We start from the raw sequence: 24,671 nt of genomic DNA on the forward strand, positions 1-24,671 counted from the left end.
GCAAAGCGGTAGATAAACAGTGATTCATTAGAATAGAACGCTTGTGAGACTTACAAGCAGGTGGGCAAGAAATGCCATGCCCCAAGAACTAGTTGGCTACAGCTTTATAATCAAAGGAAAAGGGGGAAAGAGGAGAAGACCTCCTTTGTCTTTCTTGAGTAGACATCATGTTTTCATCATTAGCTCCTCCAGACTGAGCAGGGGAGTTTTCTTGTCCCCGTGTGGTCAAGCTAGGTCCACAAATTACTGTTTTTTACGCATGCAGAGAGCATTTCGGAGGGATCACCGGGCAGGATGTGGGTCTTTTGCTACCATTGTTTTATTGTTTGTTGGTGTGTCCCTTGCTTCTCTTGCACGGTTTTGTTGCTAAGCAACCCTGCTTGGTTTTGTGGTGAGGCAAACCTGCTTTCTCAAGTAATCATTAACTTACAGGGGTCTCCCATGTTTTCTACTTATAGAAAATCCCTTGTGGGATTAACTAATTAGTCACCTATTTTATCCTGTCATTCTGTCCCTATCACTGGGTTCTTGTAATCTAACCCTAACTGGAAATGACCTAGAAGTGATAGGGACAGAATGTGTGCATGTGTTCTAAATTGCTTTAGTCCTATTGAACTCTGCAACCTTGTGGGCTGTAGCCTCAGGCTCCTCTGTCCATGAGATTCTCCAGGTAGCAATACTGGAGTGGGTTGCCATGCCCTCCTCCAGGGGATCTTCCTAACCCAGGGATCCAACCCACATCTCTTATATCTCCTGCATTGGCAGGCAGGTTCTTTATAGCTAGCGCCACATGGGAAGCTCAGGGACAGAATGTGAAAGTGAAAGTCGCTCAGACATGTCCAACTGTTTGTGAACCCATGGAGTAGATAGTTCATGGAATTCTCCAGACCAGGATACTGGAGTAGGTAGCCTTTCCCTTCTCCAGGGGATCTCCCCAACCCAGGGATCGAACCCAGGTCTTACACACTGCAGGGGGATTCTCTACCAGTTAAGTCACCAGGGAAGCCCAAGAATACTAGAGTGGGTAACCTATCCCTTCTTCAGCAGATCTTCCGAACCCAGGAATTGAACTGGGGTCTCCTACATCTCACGTGGATTCTTTACCAGCTGACCTACCAGGGAAGCCCAATAAGATGATCAAATAGTTAGCTTAGAAACCCCATTAAGGAGTTGTAGATAGAGAGGGAACTTTAGGGGGATTTGGGAGACCACAGTAAGACTAATGATTGCTCAAGAAAATAATGGGAAACTTCTGAAACAATGTGGGCCTACTTGAATCATAAAGCAAAGCAAGTCACTTAGCATCAAAGTCAGATTGGCTTGCTTAACGATAAAAACAAGCTAACCTGATGGCAACGAAGCCATGCAACAAAAACAGGAGACATGCCCCAAAACAATAAAACAGTGGTGCCATGAGACCTGCATCCTGCCCAGTAAGCTAAGGGAATTAATAACCCCCAAAACATGCTCTTTGGCCCCGAAGACATGTTCTTTGTGCCATTTCGCCCAAATAATAAAACAATTGTAGAAAATAACTACAATCTGCCCAGTGCTATCAAGTTAATGATTTCCAAAACAGGATCTGCACACACACACACACAAAATCATTTATGGGAAGATGACTTCTTAAAATGAAAGTCACCATTGTACTGAAACCTGAAAATATGTTTCCAAAGTGCTATGATAGTCCTGGCTTGACCGTATGGGGAAGGACAAATAAACTTCCCTGCCCTACCGGGGGAGGAACTGATATCGAAACATGAAGCCTACTCAAGAAAAACAAAGATATTCTCCTCCTCTTTCTTCCTCTGATTATAAAAATGTAACCCACTGAGCAGTCAGGGCAGTGCAACATTTGCCTGCATGCTTGTGAAACTTACAAGCATCCTATTCAAATAAATCACCTCTTATATATCACATTGCTTCTTGATAAATTCCTTTCTGCGTTGAGACATAAAGGACTGTGAGACTGGAGCTCTTCTGGAGCCCTGACGCCTAACGGTTTCAGAAGGAATGACATGTCCTTCACTTGAATGCCTAATTTTAATTAAATTTTTAAATTTAAGAACAGGAGCATGTTCAGCCCTTGTACATCTTCATTCCCTTATCTTTACTCTGTATCTCAATTCTCCTCCTGCAATGCCGATGATTCCTGAATTTATATTTACCCAGACCTCTCCACTGAACTCCACAATGGCATGTCTGTCTATTCAACCTCTTCACTTAAATGTCCCACAAGCACCTGCTCCAACTTAACCTTTCAAAAATTGAGCTCCAAATACCTCCCCCTCTTGAAAAAAATGTTTTTCCTCAATCTTCCCCAGTCATTAGATGGCAGTTCTTTTCTTAAGAACAAAGCTTTTGGGGCATCGTTGACTCCTCTGTATCCTTCACACTCAACCAGTGATTCATTGGAAGCTTCTGTAAACTCCATGTTAAAAATATATTCAAGGGCTTCCTGGGTGGTCCAGTGGTTAAGAGTCCACCTTGCAATGCAAGGGACGCTGGCTCCATCCCTGATCCAGGAAGACCCCACATGCTGCAGGACAACTAAGCCTGTGTGCCACAACTATTGAACCTGTGCTCTGGAGCCCGGGAGTTGAAACTACTGAAGCCCAGGTGCCCGAGAGCCCATGCTCCGTGATAAGGGAACCCACCGCAATGAGAAGCCCTCAAAGGGCAACTAGAGAGGAGCCTCTGCTCGCTGCAACTATAGAAAGCCCAGGCAGTAGTGAAGACTCAGCACAACCAAAAATTAATAAACAAATTGTTTTTTAAATGAAATAGTAGTCTTAAGCCTAAACATATCGGTAATTAGATTAATATAAATGTTCTGTATTAAAATACAACCATTGGAAGAATTTCAGGCTGGTTTTAGAAAAGGCAGAGGAACCAGAGATCAAACTGCCAACATTCACTGGATCATCGAAAAAACAAGAGAGTTCCAAAAAAACATCTATTTTTGCTTTATTGACTATGCCAAAGCCTTTGACTGTGTGGATCACAATAAACTGTGGAAAATTCTGAAAGAGATGAGAATACCAGACCACCTGACCTGCCTCTTGAGAAACCTATATGCAGGTCAGGAAGCAACAGTTAGAACTGGACATGGAACAACAGACTGGTTCCAAATAGGAAAAGGAAAACGTCAAGGCTGTATATTGTCACCCTGCTTATTTAATTTATATGCAGAGTACATCAAGAGAAATGCTGGGCTGGATGAAGCACAAGCTGGAATCAAGATTGCCAAGAGAAATATCAATAGCCTCGGTATGCAGATGACACCACCCTTATGGCAGAAAGTGAAGAAGAACTTAAAAGCTTCTTGATGGAAGTGAAAGAGGAGAGTGAAAAAGTTGGCTTAAAGCTCAACATTCAGAAAACTAAGATCATAGCATCCAGTCCCATCAGTTCAGTTCAGTTCAGTTCAGTCGCTGAGTCATCTCCGACTCTTTTCGACCCCATGAATCACAGCACACCAGGCCTTCCTGTCCATCATCAACTCCTGGACTTCACTCAAACTTGTATCCATCAAGTCAGTGATGCCATCCAGCCATCTCATCCTCTGTCATCCCCTTCTCCTCCTGCCCTCAATCCCTCCCAGCATCAAAGTCTTTTCCAATGAGTCAACTCTTTGCATCAGGTGGCCAGAGTATTAGAGTTTCAGCTTCAGCATCAGTCTTTCCAATGAACACCCAGGACTGATCTCTTTTAGGATAGACTGGTTGGATCTCCTTGCAGTCCAAGGGGCTCTCAAGAGTCTTCTCCAACACCACAGTTCAAAAGCATCAATTCTTCGGTGCTCAGCTTTCTTCACAAGTCCAACTCTCACATCCATAATAACCATTGGAAAAACCATTGCCTTGACTAGAAGAACCTTTGTTGGCAAAGTAATATCTCTGCTTTGGCAAATAGATAGGGAAACAGTGGCTGACTTTATTTTCTTGGGCTCCAAAATCACTGCAGATGGTGATTACAGCCATGAAATTAAAAGGTGCCTACTCCTTAGAAGGAAAGTAATGACCAACCTAGACAGCATATTAAAAAGCAGAGACATTACTTTGTCCACAAAGGTCCATCTAGTCAATGCTATGGTTTTTCCAGTGGTCATGTATGGATGTGAGAGCTGGACTATAAAGAAAGCTGAGCGCCGAAGAATTGATGCTTTTGAACTGTGGTGTTGGGGAAGACTCTTGAGAGTCCTTTGGACTGCAAGGAGATCCAACCAGTCCATCCTAAAGGAGATCAGTCCTGGGTGTTCATTGGAAGGACTGATGTTGAAGCTGAAACACCAATACTTTGGCCACCTGCTGCAAAGAGCTGACTTATTTGAACAGAAAGACCCTGATGTTGGCAAAAGATTGAAGGCAGGAAGAGAAGGAAACAACAGAGGATGAGATTGTTAGATGGCATTACAAACTCAATGGACATGAGTTTGGGTAAACTCCAGGAGTTGGTGATGGACAGGGAGGCCTGGCATGCTGCAGTTCATGGGGTCGCAAAGAGTTGGACTCAACTGAGCAACTGAACTGAACTGAATTGGAAGAATGGATAAAAACACTGATAGAATGGGACTTCCCTGGTGGCACGGTGGATGGAGTCCACCTACCAGTGCAGGAGCTACTGGTTCAATCCCTGGTCCAGGTAGATACCATATGCCTCAGGACAACTAAGCCCGTGCACCACAACTGCTGAAGCCAGCGGGCCCTAGAGCTCATGCTCCCCAACAAAAGAAGCTACTGCAATGAGAAGCCCATGCACCACAATGAAGAGTAGCCTCCGATCGCCACAACTAGAGAAAGCCCTTGCAAAGCAATAAAGACCCAGAGCAGCCAAATATAAATAAGAAAAATTGCTTTGATAAAAACAACCTAATAGGCTGTCTAAAAGAAACTCATATAATGATATAAGCACATTGACAGTAAAATGATGGAAAAATATATCAGTTATCAAAAGAAAGCAGAACTGGCTGTATTAATATCAGACAAAGAGAATTCTGAGCTAAGATAATCAGCAAAGATGGAGGAAAATATATAATGATAAAATGGTCAATCACCAAAAACACAGCAATTCTAAATGTGTATGTTCTAGCAACAAAGCTGAACTTACTGTGTTGAGAAAAAACTCATAGAGCTCAAAGAATAGACACATTCACAGTCATAGTTAGAGATGTCAACTCTCCTTTCTTAACAATTGATAGAACAACTACAGAGGAAATCAGCAAGGATATAAAGGAATTCAGCAACATCATCAATCAAAGGATCCAATCAACATTTATAAAACATTCCACTCAACAGCAACAGAATACACATTCTTGTCAGAACCCCATGGAACACAGAAATCATATCCTGAGTGAGGAACCAACCTCAACAAATTTAAAGAAATTAAAATTATTCAAAAAATCATTCAGAGCATGTTCATCAAGCAGAATGGATTCAAACTAGAAGTCAAAATACAAAGGTAACTGAAAATTTTCCAAATACTTGAAAAAATATACAAAATGCTTCTTTTAAAATTTATTTCTAATTGAAAGATAACTGCTTTATAATATTGTATACAACATGCTTTTAATAACGCATGGATCAAAGAGGAAGTCTTAAGGGAACTTTTAAAACACACTGAATTTATTCAGAGGAAGCTGAATGAATATGAAAAAATGTAAAATGTCAAAATTCATGGCACACGGTTACAACGGTACTGAGAGGAAAGTTTATAACTAAATGTATACATTATAAAAGATGATACATCCCAAATCAATAACCTAATCTTCCTCTTCAAAATCCTAAAACAAGCCTGCAACATGCATAAGAAATTGAACAACCCTAAACAAATGTGATCATCCAAAGAAGGTTGCTCACAGCCATTCAGTTGTACTTTAGCAGCCCTCCAAAAGGCAGTTTTGATGTTGTGGTTATTAACTTCACTATAGATATTCATATACTGGAAAAGACAAATTTACCCTATATTTCCAACAGTATGTTCTTCATTCTCGCTATCCAAGGAACTAAAATTTTCAGCAAAGTTCTATATTTGCTGGAAATATTTCAGATTTAGTCAGAGGTACAGAGAGAGGATGGCAAGGACCTTCCAAAGCAAGCTGTGGGCCCTGTCCACGGTTGATTACCACATGGGGACAGGAAGCAAAGGAGAGCCTGCCATACCTGAGTGAAAAAATGAAAAAATAAACAGTCTGACTGGGTCTGCTTTTGTGGCATGGTAACTCAACCCACTCAGAAAACACAGCCCAGTGAATGTCAGACTGTGACCAGTCCGTGCCTTAGACCCAGCATTAGAGCTGTTTCTAATACTCACAGTATTAGAGCTGTTTCCTCTCAGTTGGCTAAGACTCACCTAAATACCCTTCAATGCAATAAAATAGACGCCAAAGATGAGCCAAAGAATTTCTTAAAATGTCACTTTATTCCTACTCAGTATTAGGATGAGCCAAGGGTTTTTGTTTTTTTTTTTTTTTTTTGAATGTCAATTTATTCCTGTTAAGTTGTTGGCTTTTTCCAGCTCTCTATGGAAGGCAAGGTTCCTTTGGACATCTTGACAGTCTGAGTTGAGCAACGGCTTTTAGCCAACCTCTATAGGGTTGCCTAACTTAGCATCGGTTCCAGCCTCAGTATGAAGGAAGAGGGTAGAAAGTCCTCTGACCTTTCTATTTACTGTCCCTCTGGGAAGCAACTATATGCTCATGACATACAAGTGAAGGATGGTTCTTCTTTGGTAACCATTTGGAACAAAGAAACCACCATTTTTAATAAAAATTTCAGTGGAAGGCTGTAAGGGTGTATGCTTTTATCTCATCTGTGTAGATTATTTTCTAGGAAAGGAACAGAAAAAAAAATGTCCTTTTCTCTTGAAAAGGAGATACTGTTACAGGATGGTTACAAGTTCTCCCCAAACATCAGATTAGTCACTCCACTGTTCAGTTCAGTTCAGTCGCTCAGTCGTGTCCGACTCTTTGCGGCCCCATGAACCGCAGCACACCAGGCCCCCCTGTCCATCACCAACTCCTGGAGTCCACCCAAACCCATGTCCATTGAGTCGGAGATGCCGTCTAACCATCTCATCCTCTGTCGTCCCTTTCTCCTCCTGCCCTCAATCTTTCCCAACATCAGGGTCTTTCAAATGAGTCAGCTCCTTGCATCAGGTGGCCAAAGTATTGGAGTTTCAGCTTCAACATCAGTCCTTCCAATGAACACCCAGGACTGATCTCCTTTAGGATGGACTGGTTGGATCTCCTTGCAGTCCAAGGGACTCTCAAGAGTCTTCTCCAACACCACAGTTCAAAAATATCAATTCTTCGGTGCCCAATTTTCTTTATAGTCCAACTCTCACACCCATACATGACTATTGGAAAAACCAAAGCCTCTAGACGGACCTTTGTTGACAGAGTAATGTCTCTGCTTTTTACCCCTAACTCCATTGTTAGGGTGTCATCAGTAAGAGGATATAGAGAGAAGTAGGAAGTCTACTTTAACACTACTCAGTTATAAGGAAGGGATCGGAAACACGCTACTCTGAAAATGAGAGGGAAGGGCAAGAGTTGGCTCATCTCCTCCCCTCTAAAAGAACATATAGTGCCATCACAATTGACCAAAGCCTGGGGAACAAAAATCAGACATAAGCAAAGCCAGAAGAAACAACATACAAGTGAGGCAAAACTGAAGTTGTGAATTAAATTCACACACTCTTAAGAAGTTCACAAATATTTGCTTGATCAAAGAAAATCATTTGGCTTAAAATGCTAAACACTTTGCTTAATATTTAACTGGAATGGAAAAAGATGCCTTTGGGAGATACTTGAAAGCAGCTAGTAGCAACACTTACTTCTGCATTCCAGCCTCTTCACGATGGTATCTGGGATAAAACAAGAACATATACAGAACATCCTAAATGTCTTTAAGGTAAAGCATTATACAGGTAATATTATTTTTCCTTTAAAAATAGATTTTGTTGTCTAGATTTAACAAAGAGTCCATCAGTTAGTATAGCCCATCAGTTTGGGTTATGAGCAACTAAAAATAAATAAGTAAACAAAAAACAGTTTATTTTAAACAAGAAGGACATATGTATACCTATGGCTGGTTCATGCTGATGTTTGACAGAAAGCAACAAAATTCTGTAAAGCAATTATCCTTCAATTAAAAAATAAATTAATTAAAAAAGGAGGAAATGTATTCTGTCACACAATTAAATGTCTAGAGGTATCCACACTGCAAATGAACCAGCATGGAGACTCCAGCTCTACATTTTTATGAATCTCTTGTCTGTCTTCGGTCATGTTTTGGTTCTGTCCACACCCTGGCTGAAGCTCCAATACTCTGGCCACCTGATGGGAAGAGCCAACTCACTGGAAAAGACCCTGATGCTAGGAAAGATTGAAGGCAAGAGGAGAAGGGGATGACAGAGGGTCAGTTGTTTGGATAACATCACCAACTCAATGGACATGAGTTTGGGCAAACTCCAGGAGATAGTAGAGCACAGAGAAGCCTGGCGTGCTGCAGTCCATGGGGTCTCAAAGAGTCAGACACAACTTAGCGACTGAACAACACGAATTGGCTAGCTACCCCATAACCTCAAAATAGCTGCTAGTATCAAAGAACACAATACACTTCATTTTTATAATTCTTGTAAGAAAAAGAAAACCTATTCCCCAACTATGGGGGAAAGTCTTTCTCTTTAATCTGAGATCAATTTAAATCATATGCCTTTTTCTGTATACTTACGTGGAATGAGACTAAGGGAGGTTATACTTTGAAGAACCAAATGATTTGTTTGTTCAGTATTATGAAAAGTCACAATAGAGAGGGTAAGGAGAGAGCCAATGGAAAGAAAATAATACTATGAATTATATTACCTATGAATCAGCATGTAGGTATTTTCTATATGTTTGTTAAAATAATAATAGTTTTTTAAATGATATTTGATCTTCTCATCCCAGTATTTTGATGTATGACCTACCAACTAATATTAAAAGAAAATGAGTCCCATTGAAAACATTAGCACAGATTCTAAGAGTGACTTTTATTTGGTATAATATCATGTAATTAATACCTTGTGTTGGTGTAATTCAGTTATAAATACAAGACTTTGAAATAATATTCTACTGAATTATTGAAAACCTGTTTAATTTCTTGCCACTAGAAATTCAGTTTCTGCCCTGAAGTCTCCCTGCTGCTTAAAAATATATACTAAACCATGAGTGAAAGGGTTGTCTTCAAAATTTTGTTTAATATAAATCAATACTGTTTTTAGAAAATCCTTTAATGCCATATTTGACATAATTCTCAATTATTAAACTCCTTTAGGTAATAGTAATAATATTTGCTTACCTAGAGTAATTTTATAAGGATTCATTAATCTTCTAAAACTGCTTTGATAGGTTAAAAAAAAATGACCCCATACAGCATGAACTTCTCTGGCAGTTTCAGTTATGATTTCATTAAATTTCAAATGATGGTTTATTTATTATGCATATATCAAAGTAAAACATTTTGCACATTGCTACCACTTTTCAACTTTTTGCTTTTCTCTCCCAATGTGTATTTTTACTACTTTAATTAATACCACTGAACACTTTGATAGTGAAACTCCAGTGGAGAGCATTATTCAGATCTATTGTGAAATATTTAATTCCTTTTAACTTACCTCAGATGGCAGTATTTTTTTCTCTGTATAATTTCATTCAAATAAATTATTTAGCAAGCAAATTTGCTAGTCTAATTTTACAGCCACCTGACAACAGCCATCTGATAATCAATGGTAAATTATTTGCTAATCACTGTCTGGTTTAGAAATATCCTTGACAAAGAGCAATCCCTTGTGATTTTTTTTCTAAGACACAGTTTCTCCTTCATTATTTCAGGAAGAGGCCATGGTACTAGATAGGCCAACAGACAGAAATTTTGCTTGCTTCCTTTAATTGACAGCTGGGTGACACAAATATTTCCTTGATGTTTCTTGCCCAAGCAGCTAAGGGTCTTCATATTTAGCTAACTTTTCCAAACAGGAGATACATCTCACTGACACTCTTAGTTCAAATCAAATTGTTTATACTTTCAAAATAAACAAATGTCAAGATAGCTTCTGTAGAATGTCAAAAGATTTAGTTTATTTTATTTGAAAAAGTATTTTACGTTTACATCTACTTCTGCTTTATTGACTATGCCAAAGTCTTTGACTGTGTGGATCACAACAAACTGTGGAAAATTCTGAAAGAGATGGGAATACCAGACCACCTTATCTGCTTCCTGAGAAATCTGTATGCAGGTCAAGAAGCAACAGTTAGAACTGGATGTGGAACAACAGACTGGTTCCAAATAGGAAAAGGAGTATGTTAAGGCTATATACTGTCACCCTGCTTATTAACTTATATGCAGGGTACATCCTACAAAATGCCAGGCTGGATGAAGCACAAGCTGGAATCAAGACTGCTGGGAGAAATATCAATAACTTCAGATATGCAGATGACATCCCCCTTATGGCAGAAAGTGAAGAGAAACTAAAGAGCTTCTTAATGAAAACGAAAGAGAAGAGTGAAAAAGTTGGCTTAAAACTCAACATTCAGAAAACTAAGATCACGGCATCCAGTCCCATCACTTCATGGCAAATAGATGGGAAAACAGTGAAAACAGTGACAGAGTTTATTTTTTAGGACTCCAGAATCACTGTAGATGGTGACTGCAGCCATGAAATTAAAAGATGCTTGCTGCTGGGAAGAAAAGTTATGACCAACCTAGACAGCTTATTAAAAAGCAGAGAACTTTGCCAACAAAGTTCCATCTAGTCAGAGCTATGGTTTTTCCGGTAGTCATGTACAGATGTGAGAGTTGGACCATAAAGAAAGCTGAGCATCAAAGAGTTGATGCTTTTGAACTGTGGTGTTGAAGAAGACTCCTGAGAGTCCCTTGGACAGCGAGGAGATCCAGCCAGTCCATCCTAAAGGAAATCAGTCCTGAATATTCACTGGAAGGACTGATGCTGAAGCTGAAACTCCAAGACTTTGGCCACCTGATTTAAAGAACTGACTCACTAGAAAAGACCCTGATGCTGGGAAAAATTGAAGGCAGGAGGAGAAGGGGACGACAGAGGATGAGATGGTTGGATGGCATCACCAACTCGATGGACGGGAGTTTGAGCTAGTTCCAGGAGTTGGTGATGGACAGGGAAGCCTGGTGTGCTGTAGTCCATTGGATCACAAAGTCAAAAATGACTTAGCAACTGGACTGAAGTGATTTTACGTTTCAAAAAAATAACAACTTTTTTACTAGGATTTTGAAACTGTTCAAAGAAAGCGTAATTATATTGGCAAAAACTAACCAACATCAAAGTTTCATCAAAGACATCTGCCAAGATAAAATTCTCTAATTCTGGCAAATAGTTTTAACTTGGGCTTCTGTGATGGCTCAGCAGTAAAAGAACCAGCCTGTGATGCAGGAGATGGGAGTTTGATCCCCAGAAAAAGGAAATGGCAACCCACTCCAGTATTCTTGCCTAGGATATATCATGGACAGAGGAGCCTGGTGGGCTACAGTCAATGGAATCATAGCAGTCAAACACAACTTAGTGACTAAACAACAGCTACAACAAACAACAGCATACTTTCATGCCCTTACAACCGGAGCAGGCAATGGCACCCCACTCCAGCACTCTTTTGCCTGGAAAATCCCATGGATGGAGGAACCTGGCAGGCTTCAGTCCATGGGGTTGCTTAAAGTAGGACACAACTGAGCGACTTCACTTTCACTTTTCACTTTCATGCATTGGAGAAGGAAATGGCAATCTACTCCAGTGTTCTTTACTGGAGGATCCCAGGGACAGAAGAGCTTGGTGGGCTACAGTCTAGGGGGTGGCAAAGAGTCTATTCCGACTGAGGGACTGAGTTCACACACACAGTTTTAACTTGGTTTAACTAAGTTTAACTTAGTTTAACTAAGTTTTAACTTAGTCTGTCAATGTTTGGGTATGGCTGTATATAAAAGAAAAATGTTTCGATATAGGGTCCTTCTTGGGTGAAAAAGCTGTACCATTCTGGTGAGTGGTATTGATACTGGGGGAGGCTCTGCATGTGTGGAGGCAAGGGCTACATGGGGAATCTCTGCACTTTCCTTTAAATTTTGCTATAAACCTAATACTGCTCTAAAAAAAATACAGTTTCAAAAATGAAAGTAAATCAAAAATAATATTTTTAGTACAATAGAAGTTTATTTTTCTTCTTATGTAAAATAAGCTCAGAGGTAAAAAGGCTAGATTTGGAAAGGTAGTTTCATAGTCACTGATGGCCCAGGCTCTTTCTCTTTTCTACTTTGCTAGCTTAGCACATGGCCTCCATCCTCACATTTACCTCTTCCTCTAAAATAGGCTACAAAATCCCCTTTATCACATCCAAATCCTGGGAGTGGTTAGAAAGATGATGGGGGAAATAAAAAATCAGAAGTGCCCACCACCAAATGAAACCAATTTCCTTTAAGCAGCTTTCCCAGAAGTCCCTTGTAACACTTGTACTTAACACATCTTTGGCTAAAACTTAATCCTATGACTATACTTAACTGCACAGAGTCTGGGACACGGATTCTCTTTTCTGGGCACACTACTGTCCAGAATGAAATTAGGATCCTATTACTAAAGAGAAGAGAAGAGATATTGTCAATTCACAGTTTGTGTCACATCCGTTATGTTACATGTGGGATTTTGTGGGAAATTTCATGCAGTCATTAAAAATAATGAAAAAGTACTATGCCAATTAACTTGGAATATGCACTGAGAGGATTTTTACAAAGATCATTGGGTGAGAAAACTAAAATAGACAGAAGTGATAAAATATGATTTCATTTTTGAATAACAAAGTGACAAAAATCTCTAAATATGTATGCAGATGTACATGCAAATGAGTATGTGAATATGAAAAAAGTCACAGAAGGGTACCCAGTAGATTATTATGTATTATTTTGGCAAGGAAGAGGAGATGACTGTCTTGTGTTGTTCTATTGTTCCTCTTGTTATAGTAGGCCTGTGTTATTTTTATAATTTGAAAACCATAAAATGGTTTTTTTAAATATGGCAGCAGAACCAACCTTTTAACACCTTCCTTTATATATAAAAATTCACAGTAAGCAAGTCCCAGATGAAGTTTAGAGGATCTTAGTGAAGAACTAATAGGCTCTCAATGCAAACCAGTTTACCTAAGTTGCTTTATTTATTTTTGGAAATTACTTATTTAAGGAATATGTTAGCTGGGTAACAGTAGGGAAACATTGCATTCCTTTGGAGCTAATGGATGTTAACAAATGTTTGTAAATATTTAAATATGAATATAAGGAAGAATAATATCATGACAGATATCTTTGCTGAATTATTGGAATATGAGCATTTATGAAATTAAACAAAATAAGCTTTATGAACTTAATATTTACCTATTTAATTCCATTTAGGACATGAATCTTTCATGAAAAGTCTTGTTTGGGAATTAGTCATACCTTGCAAGAATAAATCATATTCATGTCAACTTGGCTTCATCAAAATTTCATGAAGAAAGAGCTTCACAATTGTGTACAACAACATATAAATTATATTTGATCCAGGTGTAATAAAGAATATGAAGACTATGAAAAAAATAAAGAAAAATAAATTAATTCCCTACTGCAACTGAATGTCTATTTGGCCTGGAAAATATCCAGTGTTTGACCTGAGGGGGAAAAAAAAACAGCAGCTAGAAATGCTGAGACATTACTGTTCCTGCACTCTAAGGTCAAGAGAATTTTCAATGATTATTTTTAAAAGTTAATAATATTATAATAATTTTCAAAGTAAAATTTCAGGTTCAAACTTATATCCAAATAGTTTGTCCAATAGTGGCAATATTTGGTTCCTGCCTTTGTTGTGGCCAAATGTTGATTTTTCAATACTAGGTCATTTAGTATCAGGCAAAGATATACTCAGTAGACCCAGAGAAGGCAATGGCACCCCACTCCAGTACTCTTGCCTGGAAAATCCCAGGGATGGAGGAGCCTGGTAGGCTGTGGTCCATGGGGCCTCTAGGACACGACTGAGTGACTTCATTTTCCCTTTTCATGTTCATGCATTGGAGAAGGAAATGGCAACCCACTCCAGTGTTCTTGCCTAGAGAATCTCAGGGACAGGGGAGCCTGGTGAGCTGCCGTCTATGAGGTCACACAGAATCGGACATGACTGAAGCGACTTAGCAGCAGCAGCAGCAGCATACTCAGTAGACCACTTAATGAAAACATCCCATTGGGTAAACAGTGACACTTTACTGCAGATAGTCCTTCTGGAACACTAATAGGCATAATAAATGACTTGCAGGAGATTGTAATAAATGTCACCTCCTCTCTGAATAGTATCCTTCTCCCTCAATACTTGTTCTGAATCAAATGGGCTTATTAAACAAGCATACTTGCAACCTTTCTGCATGTTCCAGGATCAGGTTTTGAGAAACACTGATGTAACAGAAAATTCCGTTTTAAACTTGATAATCACCAGTATCTACTGTCTTCTTGCTTGTGCAATAAAGGATGGTTGTGTAAATAGCACTGTCACATACATAGACCTTGAAAAAAATTGCTACAGTTTACTAAATTGAAAAAAAAAAAAAAGAATATGACTCAACCCTAGTCCTGAGCCACACATTTCTTACTAGTGAAATGCGGCCAACAGGATTGTAGATAAATCTGTGAGTCTGTTTTTAAAACTAACTGTTTTGTAGGACTGGGATAGTATATTTTCTCTGTCTGTGGTGGGATTATAGTCAGAGTGGGGTGTTGGCACACAGGGATAAAGAGAGTATTCAGATTGAAAGGTCATGAGAAATTCTACTCAAGAACTGCGATTCCAGTTCTACAGTAACTCTTCATGGCTGCCAACCCCTAGATTTATTTTTGGTTAAAAGATGCAGCCATTTAAATGATGTTGTACTGGGAATCAAGACAGGGTTTGCATTATGGATTTCAATTCCAGTTTCATAAACCTGTGTCTTCAAATAAAACCCCAAATGCAAATAATATGTCTCTATCACTTTGTAAGTTATTCTTCTGCATTGGTTCTTTCAATCTTCAGCTAGAACTAGATCTGGGACAGATCCAAGTCAAAAGAAAAAAATGCAAAATCCCATACTCCCACTCTCTAATTATTTTGCCTAGAATTGAAGTAGATATGTAGCAGTTAGTCATCGGGGAACTCAAAATTTTCAGATTCACCCTCTTCGTTAATCAAGTTGACCAAATAATTTCTAAACTTTTGGTCTGCTTTGTACCTCTCTGTTAGTAGCCCAGTAGGTAATCTTCCTACCTTAGAGACTATAGACATAAAGAGGTTCTTAAAAGTCATCTAGTCCTGCGGACCTATTTGACAGTGAGGAAGTTGAACCCAGCTTTTGTGGGGAGTTGCTCAAGGTCAAATGATTTGGGTTAGGGAAAGAATGAGAACTCTAGTTTAGGGACACTGACTCTTGGAAAAGGAAGCTCTTGAGAAGTCCTCCTGAAACGCTCCTTGTGAGTCATTTAGGATGGTCTCCAGAAGAAATGCAAAATGGTAGTACTTTTTGCCCTGACATTTGGCTCTTTAGAGACAGTGGTCCTATGGGGGAGATGTGGAGGGGTGCCAGAAGACTTGAACTTCAGGCAGGAGACCTGGGTTCCACTGGTAGTTCTGACACTAAAGAACAAGGTGTCCTTAATACTCAGGCTCAACTTCTTTATAGGAAGGCAACCATTACAAACCAGCCCAATCACAGTCATCCAATATACTTTTGTCCATTTCTTCCCTCATTTGAGAATTATTAGCTTCTTGAGAAACCTATATGCAGGTCAGGAAGCAGCAGTTAGAACTGGACATGGAACAACAGACTGGTTCCAAATTAGAAAAGGAGTATATCAAGGATGTATATTGTCACCCTGCTTATTTAACTTATATGCAGAGTACATCATGAGAAACGCTGAGCTGGAGGAAGCACAAGCTGGAATCAAGATTGCCCGGAGAAATATCAATAACCTCAGATATGCAGATGACACCACCCTTATGGCAGAAAGTGAAGAGGAACTAAAAAGCCTCTTGATGTAAGTGAAAGAGGAGAGTGAAAAAGTTGGCTTAAAGCTCAACATTCAGAAAACGAAGATCATGGCATCTGGTCCCATCACTTCATGGGAAACAGAAAGGGAAACAGTGGAAACAGTGTCAGACTTTATTTTTCTGGGCTCCAAAATCACTGCAGATGGTGATTTCAGCCATGAACTTAAAAGACGCTTACTCCTGGGAAGGAAAGTTATGACCAACCTAGATAGCATATTCAAAAGCAGAGACATTACTTTGCCAACAAAGGTCCATCTAGTCAAGGCTATGGTTTTTCCAGTGGCCATGTATGGATGTGAGAGTTGGACTGTGAAGAAGGCCGAGCGCCGAAGAATTGATGCTTTTGAACTGTGGTATTGGAGAAGACTCTTGAGAGGCCCTGGACTGCAAGGAGATCCAACCAGTCCATCCTAAAGGAGATCAGTCCTGGGTGTTCATTAGAAGGACTGATGCTGAGGCTGAAACTCCAATACTTTGGCCACCTCATGTGAAGAGCTGACTCATTGGAAAAGATCCTGATACTGGGAAAGATTGAGGGCAGGAGGAGAAGGGGATGACAGAGGATGAGATGGCTGGATGGCATCACCGACTGGATGCACAGAAGTTTGGGTGAACTCTGGGAGTTGGTGATGGAAGGGAGGACTGGCATGCTGCTATTCATGGGGTCGCAAAGAGTCGGACACAACTGAGCGACTGAACTGAACTAAACATTAAAGGAGGAAATATAAGATAACTTATCTAGAACAGTGCCTAGGGCATATTACTTCTCAACACTTTCACTGATTATTATAACGCCAATTTTTCAGCTGCTGTGCCAGGTAACACGCAAGAGGCTGTGTGTGTGTGTGTGTGTGTGTGTGTGTGATTTCACGCGCGCGCCAAATCGCTTCAGTCGTGATCCACTCTTTGCGACCCTATGGACTGTAGCCCACCATCAGGCTCCTCTGTCCATGGGATTCTCAAGGCAAATTCTTGAGAATCTGAAGTGGGTTGCCATGTTCTCTTCCAGGGGATCTTCCCGACCCAGGGATTGAACCGACGACCCTTAGCATTCACCTACATGGCAGGCACGTTCTTTAACACTAGCGCCACCAGCGTGTAGTAGTTTTAGTCTGATCCTTGACTGCGCATGCACGCTCCTAATCACACGCCTAGTTGTTTTCCCGCTTAAGCTCAAGCTCCGCCTCCAAGGGCGTGCCCCTTAGAGCGCGGGCACCACGGTGAAGCGCGCGCCCGACTGGGTGTGACGTAAATCGGGGCGACAGATGGGGGCGTTTGCTTCCGGGGCCAAGGCTGTTTGTTTCCGGGGAAACAGACATTGCCGGTAGTGGGATATTTATTGGTTCGAAGCTGCCTTCTAGTCGGGTGGCGTGGGTCCGGGAAGCAAGGCATGAAGATCACCAGGCAGAAACATGCCAAGAAGCATCTTGGCTTCTTCCGCAATAATTTTGGAGTCCGCGAGCCATACCAGATACTGCTGGACGGCACTTTCTGTCAGGCGGCGCTACGGGGCCGCATCCAGCTGCGAGAGCAGTTGCCCCGCTACCTCATGGCGGAGACTCAGCTGTGCACCACCAGGTGGGCCTGGCCGGTCCGGGTGGAGGCGCGGGGGACCCACGGGTGCGGTGGCAGCGGGGGCGGCAGCTCGCAGGCATCCAGTGCGAGCCGTGGAGGGGCAGAGTGCCCCCCCGCTCCCAAGTAGGAGTTGACCGTTCAGCCGGGCCGCGGAGGAGGGTAGGCGAGTATCTACCGGGTAGACAGATGGTACTATCGTGGTGGTATTTTCTTGTCGTTAGTCTGGAGGACAAGGGCATGTCCTTTGCAGTCCAACCTGGCTTCCGCCCCCAGTGCTACCAGTTTCCGTCAAGTTATTTAATCTCTCTCGAGCCTAGAATTACTCATCTGGTAAAAAAAAAAGCTCGTAACTACTTATAAATTTGCTATAGAAGTCTGACGAGATATAGTATTTGGGGATCGTTTATTGGTATCTCAAAACCTATCTTCTTGAAGTGGTTGCTGGTTGTTTGCAAAGCTTTTCCCAGTTTAAGAATTTTTCAAGCTTCACAGCTGCCTCATGCTGTAAGATCGTCGATTCCCAGAAAGATAAGGCCAGACTCGATGTTAAGAACTTTGTGCAAGGTCCTCTGTTTATTCAGCTGCCTTTTTTGAACACCAACCATATGCCAGGCACTGCTCTAGCCAGAGGATAACTGGATGAGCAGGATGATCTCCCAAACCGAATGGCCAGCAATGTGCATAAAATGTTAGTCGTTCAATCCTGTCTGACTCTGTGCAACGCTATGGACTGTATCCTCCCAGGCTCCTCTGTCCGTGAGGTTCTCCAGGCAAGAATACTGGAGTGAGTTGCATAAATCAACCGCTAATTGATATGTTTGATTCCAAGTGTAGTTTCCCCATTTCCTCAAAGTGTGGGAATATGTAAGATGAAACCATGTGGGGTTGTTTAGAGGGAGGATGGAATCAAGGAAGGTTTCATAGAGGAAGTGACTTGAGCTCAGTCACAGTTCAGTTCTGAAGGGAAGGACATTTTTTGAGTGAAAGATCCCTTGTAGAACTCTTGAAGGAAGGAGTGGAGTTGTGAAATGCAAGGGAAAGAGGTTAGAGCACAGTGTATACTCAGGAAAGAAGCTGGGAAGAAGATAGATAGAGGCTGCATAACAAAGAACTACTATTCATAAACTTAGTAGTTTTTTTTTTCTTCGTAGAATATTTCCTTTAAAAAGTGAAAAAGGAAAATTTAAATGACCGTAAGACCACACCAATGACCTACTACTGTCATTCATCCAGTTCTTTGCACACACACACATAAGAATAGGCTCTTACTCTATATGATATTAATGGCCTGCCTTTCTCACCTAATAGTACTCCATAAACAGCTTTCTGTATTCAGAACTTCATATAGATTTCATCCAGTTAGAGAGCTTCAGATGGGACATAGATATCCTTAATTTTTGATCCCCTTTACCTTCAGGACTGCCAGATCCTGATGGCCTGTGCTCCAGAGTTGATTTCTTCTGTCTGCAAGCCTTGTCCATTTAGCTCTGTCTGTCATAAATACTAACATTTTTAATTACAGTCTGTAATATACATATGTTTGAGAAGTAGTGGGTGAAATTATATTTTGCTGCGTTTTTCCCCATAAAGAATTTAGCTTCTGAACTTTTGGAATATTTCATGCACAAAAATAGAATAGCATCACAAAATATCTATCACTCAGCTTTTGCAGTTATTGACATGACTATTCTTACTCATTTATTTCCCCCACCCACCCTTAACCTTACTGATAGGTTATTTTAAAGCATATTGTTCTGTTAATTCTTGGTGTGTGTCAAGAGGTAAATGCTATCAGACATGATAAGTATCTTCTAGAAAAGATAACTGCAGCTGTGTAAGGGGTGAGTTAGAGAAGCAAGAGAATGAAGACAGGTAAACCCATTTTTTGGTTGTCTAGTCAAATAATGAGAGAGAGGAAAGGCAGGAACCCCAGGATTTTACAAGGAGATGTCACAGAAGTAAATACCAAGCTGAGATAGAACTACCCATCTATGGGGCAGGGTAGAGGTGGGAATGAGAAAACAAAGATCAAATAGGACTTTGGATTTCTAAACAAGGTATCTGAGAAGATAATAAATTCAAAGCATTAGCAAGCCCTGGATAAGTTTGGAGACAGGAAAGTAGTTTGATTTTGGACATAGTGAATTTGATGAAGAGCTGATGGCAGGCCATCCTTGGGAAATATTCAGTAAATGTTTGGCAGTTTAGTCCTGAAATTCAGAATAGCATTCAAAATGGGTAACTGTAGAAAGCAAAATCTTTTCAAACAAATAAACTGATGGGATGATAAAGGGGATGAGGCAAGGTAGAAACAGGCAAGGGTTGGCTCAGGTTGAAGAACCTTTTGACTCAGTATTTGTCATAATTTTTAAGTGGGATAGAGGAAGTATCTGGGGATCTGATTAAAATGCTAATATTTGACTCCTCTGTAAGAGGTTCAGATTTGTGGATGAGAAATTAGGCTTCTCAGGTGGTAAAGTTGTAAAGAATCCGTCTGCCAATGCAGGAGATGCAGGTTCAATCCCTGGGTCAGGAAGATCCTCTGAAGTAGGAAATGGCAACCCACTCTAGTATTTTTGCCTGGAAAATTCCATGGACACAGGAGCTTGGTGAGCTATAGTCCACGGGGTTTCAAAGAGTTGGACACGACTGTGAGTACCTGAGCACACACACATTGGTAATACTTTGAAAAACTGTACCTTAATATGAAAATGCAAAGTGAAAGAAAGTTGTGATTGCCTTGAAACAAGCTGGTGAGTTGAGAATGTTTACTTTTCTGAGCTGAAAATACTTTAAAGGTGTATCGATTTGTACTTGAAACAGAAGCCTATAGCACTCTGGTTGGGGCATCTATTGTCAAACTACTTAGATTCACATTTCACTCTACCACTTTTAGTTGTTTGAATTTGGGCATGTTACTTGAAATCTCCCAGAATGAGCTTTTTCTAAAATAAGGATAATTTTAAAGTAAGCTGCCCAACTTTGCAGGGCTGTTTTGAGATAAGGGAGAATTTATGTCAAGAGCAGTTAGCATGCTGCCTGCACATGATAAATGCTCAGTACATTTCAGCTATTCATTAAGTTCGTTCTACTTGGTGTATGCATTTTTCCAGGTCTTTTGCGAGTGAAATGGTTACTGTATGGCTTGTAGTTTTTGAAAAAGAACTGAGATTGTTTTATATTTGCTTTATGTGAATAACTGATATGCAGCTGTTAAAATTGTGAGCTGCTAATAACATTTTACTTTCCAGATGTGTGTTAAAAGAGTTGGAAACATTGGGAAAGGACTTATATGGGGCAAAGCTGATTGCCCAAAAATGCCAGGTTCGAAATTGTGCCCATTTCAAGAATGCAGTGAGTGGATCAGAATGTCTGCTTTCCATGGTGGAAGATGGAAATCCTCACCATTATTTCCTGGCAACACAGGTGACACCAGTTTTAAAACCAGAGTCAATTTTAATCATCCCTGTTTATGTGGAGCTGTTTGTCATTAGAAAAAATTAGATGGATTAAACATAATGATTTTCTTCTTCATTACTGAAATATCCTTTTTTTAAATAAAAAATTGCTGACATAGAGATGTGATGATATGTTTTAGGGCTCTTGAAAGTAAGTAGAGCAAAGATTTTACGTTTTATGTTTATACATGTTTTTTCATGTTTCATATGTATTACATATGAATACATATATTCAGAAAGTTGTATTTCATATTATTTGAGACCATACCACCAGCATGGAACTCTTTCAGGCTTTTAAAGACTGGGATGCAGGGGAGGAGAGACTCTCTGGGTGAATATTAATAAGTTCACATATGTACAGATTTCCTTAAATATGCTTGTGGAATATTAAAATTACACAGAAGCAGAGCTGAGTGAAGAATCTGAGTCAGCTAGCTCCTACTTTATTTCTATTTTTGCAATCTCTGTGAGCATTCTTGAAACATGTATCAGAGTAGGAATAATGGATATCACCTAACATATTTACCTTTCCATTAGTTTTTTTTTTGAGGTCCTAGAAAATTAGTGGTCTTAGAATATTGATCAGTATAGAACATTGATAATTCCAGTTCACATTGTTGATGCTTAACTGTGCTCACTTTTTATGTTTTTCTTCCTTGCTCATAAAATATACTACCATTAGTAAAGCATACTGATTTGGAAAGTAAAACCAATGATCTTTTATTTTTAGTATAGTCTTCTTTAAGTTCTTAGAAATCTATTTAAGGTATCTAATTATTATATTTGAACTAAATAATTCTATTTTTCTCTTTAATAGGATCAGAATTTGTCTATGAAAGTAAAGAAAAAGCCTGGAATTCCTCTCATGTTTATTATTCAGAACACTATAGTCTTGGACAAACCTTCTCCCAAAACGATTGCATTTGTTAAAGCAGTAGAGTCTGGTCAGCTTGTCTCAGTGCATGAGAAACAGAGTATCAAGCAACTCAAAGAGGAACAGGGTTTAGTAAAAGACCCAGAACAGAGAAGAAGAAAAAAGCGCAAGAAAGTAAGTGGCCCCAATCCTCTTAGCTGTTTGAAGAAAAAGAAAAAAACACAGGATACGAACTCATCTGCCTCGGAAAAGAAAAGGAAAAGAAAAAGAATCCGAAACAGATCTACCTCAAAAGTACTTTCTGAAAAGCAGAATGCAGAAGGGTAATAAGTCCTTTGGTTACTTTTAAAGACTTTCAAATATGAAAATAAATTTCTTTTAGAAACTGAAAGTACTTATTTTTATAAATGAATATTGAGCCTTTATAAAATTATTTTTTAAAAACCAGTGGATGTATTTAGATGTAATCATGTTTACTTTTCTTACAGACCTTAGAGGGTTTTTTTTTTTTTTAATGTAAAACTGTTAATCTTTTTCTGTCTTAGTGCTATCCCCCACCCTCCAACATTATGTGGAGATGGTTTAAAAATATCTTATAGTACCAAAATGCTTGTGACTAAAAAAGAGGTAATCCTTCTCATCCTTCTTTCATGTTCACAGAAGAAACTTACTCTTGCAACTTATATAGTGGTTGTAGAGTTTACCTTTATGTTTCCAAATAATATGAATATGTTGCTATCTTTTGATCTGCTGATTATTTATTAACTTTCTACTGGAAAGAGTGAAAATTTTGCTTATTTTACTTCACCATTTTTCTAATATATTAATATTTTAGTATTTTTACATCCCAAATTCAGTATTTTCATTATGAAGCCTATCAAATTAATTTACTACTGAACCAAGTAGCATGCTGTGGTTGACTTTATTTCTTATATTACTTTTTTTGTTGTTTCAGAAGTTAATAATGGGCTCATTTTCTTCTAGCATCTGACTTGATCTTGCCATATTCAGTAATTCTGGAAAGGAGCTCATAATTTTCTATATGATTGTTGTTGTTCAGTTGCTAAGTCATGTCTGACTCTTTGCAACCCCATGGACTGCAGTACACCAGGCTCTTCTGCCCTTCACTATGTCCTGGAATTTGCTCAAATTGGTGTCCATTGAGTCCGTGATGCTATCTGATCATCTCACACTCTGCCTCCCCCTCCTTTTGCCTTTGATCTTTCCCAGCGTCAGGGTCTTTTCCAGTGAATTGGCTCTTCTCATCAGGTGGCCAAAGTATTGGAGCTTCAACTTCAGCATCAGTCCTTCCAATGAATATTCAGAGTTGATTTCCTTTAGGATTGACTGGTTTGATCTCCTTGCAGTCCAACAGACTCTGAAGAGTCTTTTCCGGCACCATGATTAGAAAGTATCTTTTAAAAAAATATATAAATGTATTTATTTAAGTTAGAGGCTAAGTACAGTATTGTATTGGTTTTGCCATACATAAACATGAATCCGCCATGGGTGTAGTTCTTTGGTGCTCAGCTTCTTTATGGTCCAACTCTAATGTGTATATATGACTACTGGAAAAACCATAATATCAGGTAATGTCTTTCCCCTGGTGATACTTCTGGAGCCAGCTCTCTGACCTCCCATGTGGAAACATTTTCTGCCAGGTATATTCCTCAGTTATTACCTAGGTATTTCTTGTCCCTATCCAGAGAATATATTCTGTAGCCTAGATTCTTCCTTCTTGGTTTCCTCTTCTGTGGTGGAGCATAGAGTGTGCAGGAGGTACATTTTTTGAGGCTCAGCCAGTGTGTCTAAACTTACATTTAGTGTACCAATAATCTAGCAAGATAAAGAATTCTCTATTCTTAATTGTTTATAAGACCCTAGGGGGGAAAATCCCTTTACTCATTCTGAGTTCCATTTGTCCAGTGGAGAGGATGATTTTCTTTCAGGTATACATGTTAACTTCAATGGCAAGAATTCTCTTCCACTCTTGGAATAATACTCTCTCAGATTGGCTTTAAATATTGTTTTTAAAATGTCTAAATAGTTCAATTAGGAATTGAATAATCTAACTTTTCTTTTTTAGGCCCCTCCCAAATTGTTTCAGTCATCAATCAGGCAAAAATTTAAATGTTTTTTACACTGTAAGATTGAAGTATAAAGTTCTTACATTGATCAGTAGTTCCTGACTTTGAGAGCCTGTGATACCTTCAAATAGTGGTTCTAATCTGTATCCTTATAATATGATCATGTATGAAGTACTTCATGAATAAGCTCTTATTTATGGCTAAAATAAATGAGTTTTAAAAAATATGAGACAATTCAAATTTATTCCTATAGAAATATTCTCAGTTGAATTCAGAGATGCTTTTTTGATGGAAAGTGGAATTTTAGCTTTACACCAGGAGCACCACATAGGCTGTATTACCTCTCAAGCCAGGTGAGTGTTTTCTGTTGTCATTTCATCATTCTGTTTTAAATTGTTTATGTAGGCACTTTTTTTTTAAAAAAGGAAAGCGAAAGTACTAGAAAAAGGTGAGTATAGTTCTATAGTTTTGTGAGGAGAAAACATTTGTCAGTAATGACAAGAGTTGAGATTACTAAATGTAGACAAAGTGATAAGGCGAGTGAAACATATACTCACGATACTCGTTTCAACGTTCTCAAATGCA

The 24,671-nt window shown here is 39.5% G+C and overlaps 1 protein-coding gene across 1 annotated transcript; it reads left to right on the plus strand.

Annotated features, from left to right (window-relative positions):
- Positions 17,391 to 24,312, plus strand: UTP23 (UTP23, small subunit processome component). The gene is made up of 3 exons (XM_005689140.2): positions 17,391 to 17,670; positions 20,919 to 21,093; positions 21,943 to 24,312. The coding sequence occupies exons 1-3, from the start codon at positions 17,483 to 17,485 to the stop codon at positions 22,324 to 22,326; spliced, it is 747 nt and encodes a 248-aa protein (XP_005689197.1). The 5' UTR covers positions 17,391 to 17,482; the 3' UTR covers positions 22,327 to 24,312.

This window comes from Capra hircus, chromosome 14, assembly GCF_001704415.2.
Source record: "Capra hircus breed San Clemente chromosome 14, ASM170441v1, whole genome shotgun sequence".
Lineage (NCBI taxonomy): Eukaryota > Metazoa > Chordata > Mammalia > Artiodactyla > Bovidae > Capra > Capra hircus.

Bases quoted from the DNA above. Each gene is read 5' to 3' on its own strand.
- UTP23 (XM_005689140.2), top strand. From the start codon at position 17,483: ATGAAGATCACCAGGCAGAAACATGCCAAGAAGCATCTTGGCTTCTTC. The intron at 17,671-20,918 runs GTGGGCCTGGCC...TTTACTTTCCAG, and splicing joins ACTCAGCTGTGCACCACCAG to ATGTGTGTTAAAAGAGTTGG. The intron at 21,094-21,942 runs GTGACACCAGTT...TCTCTTTAATAG, and splicing joins ATTATTTCCTGGCAACACAG to GATCAGAATTTGTCTATGAA.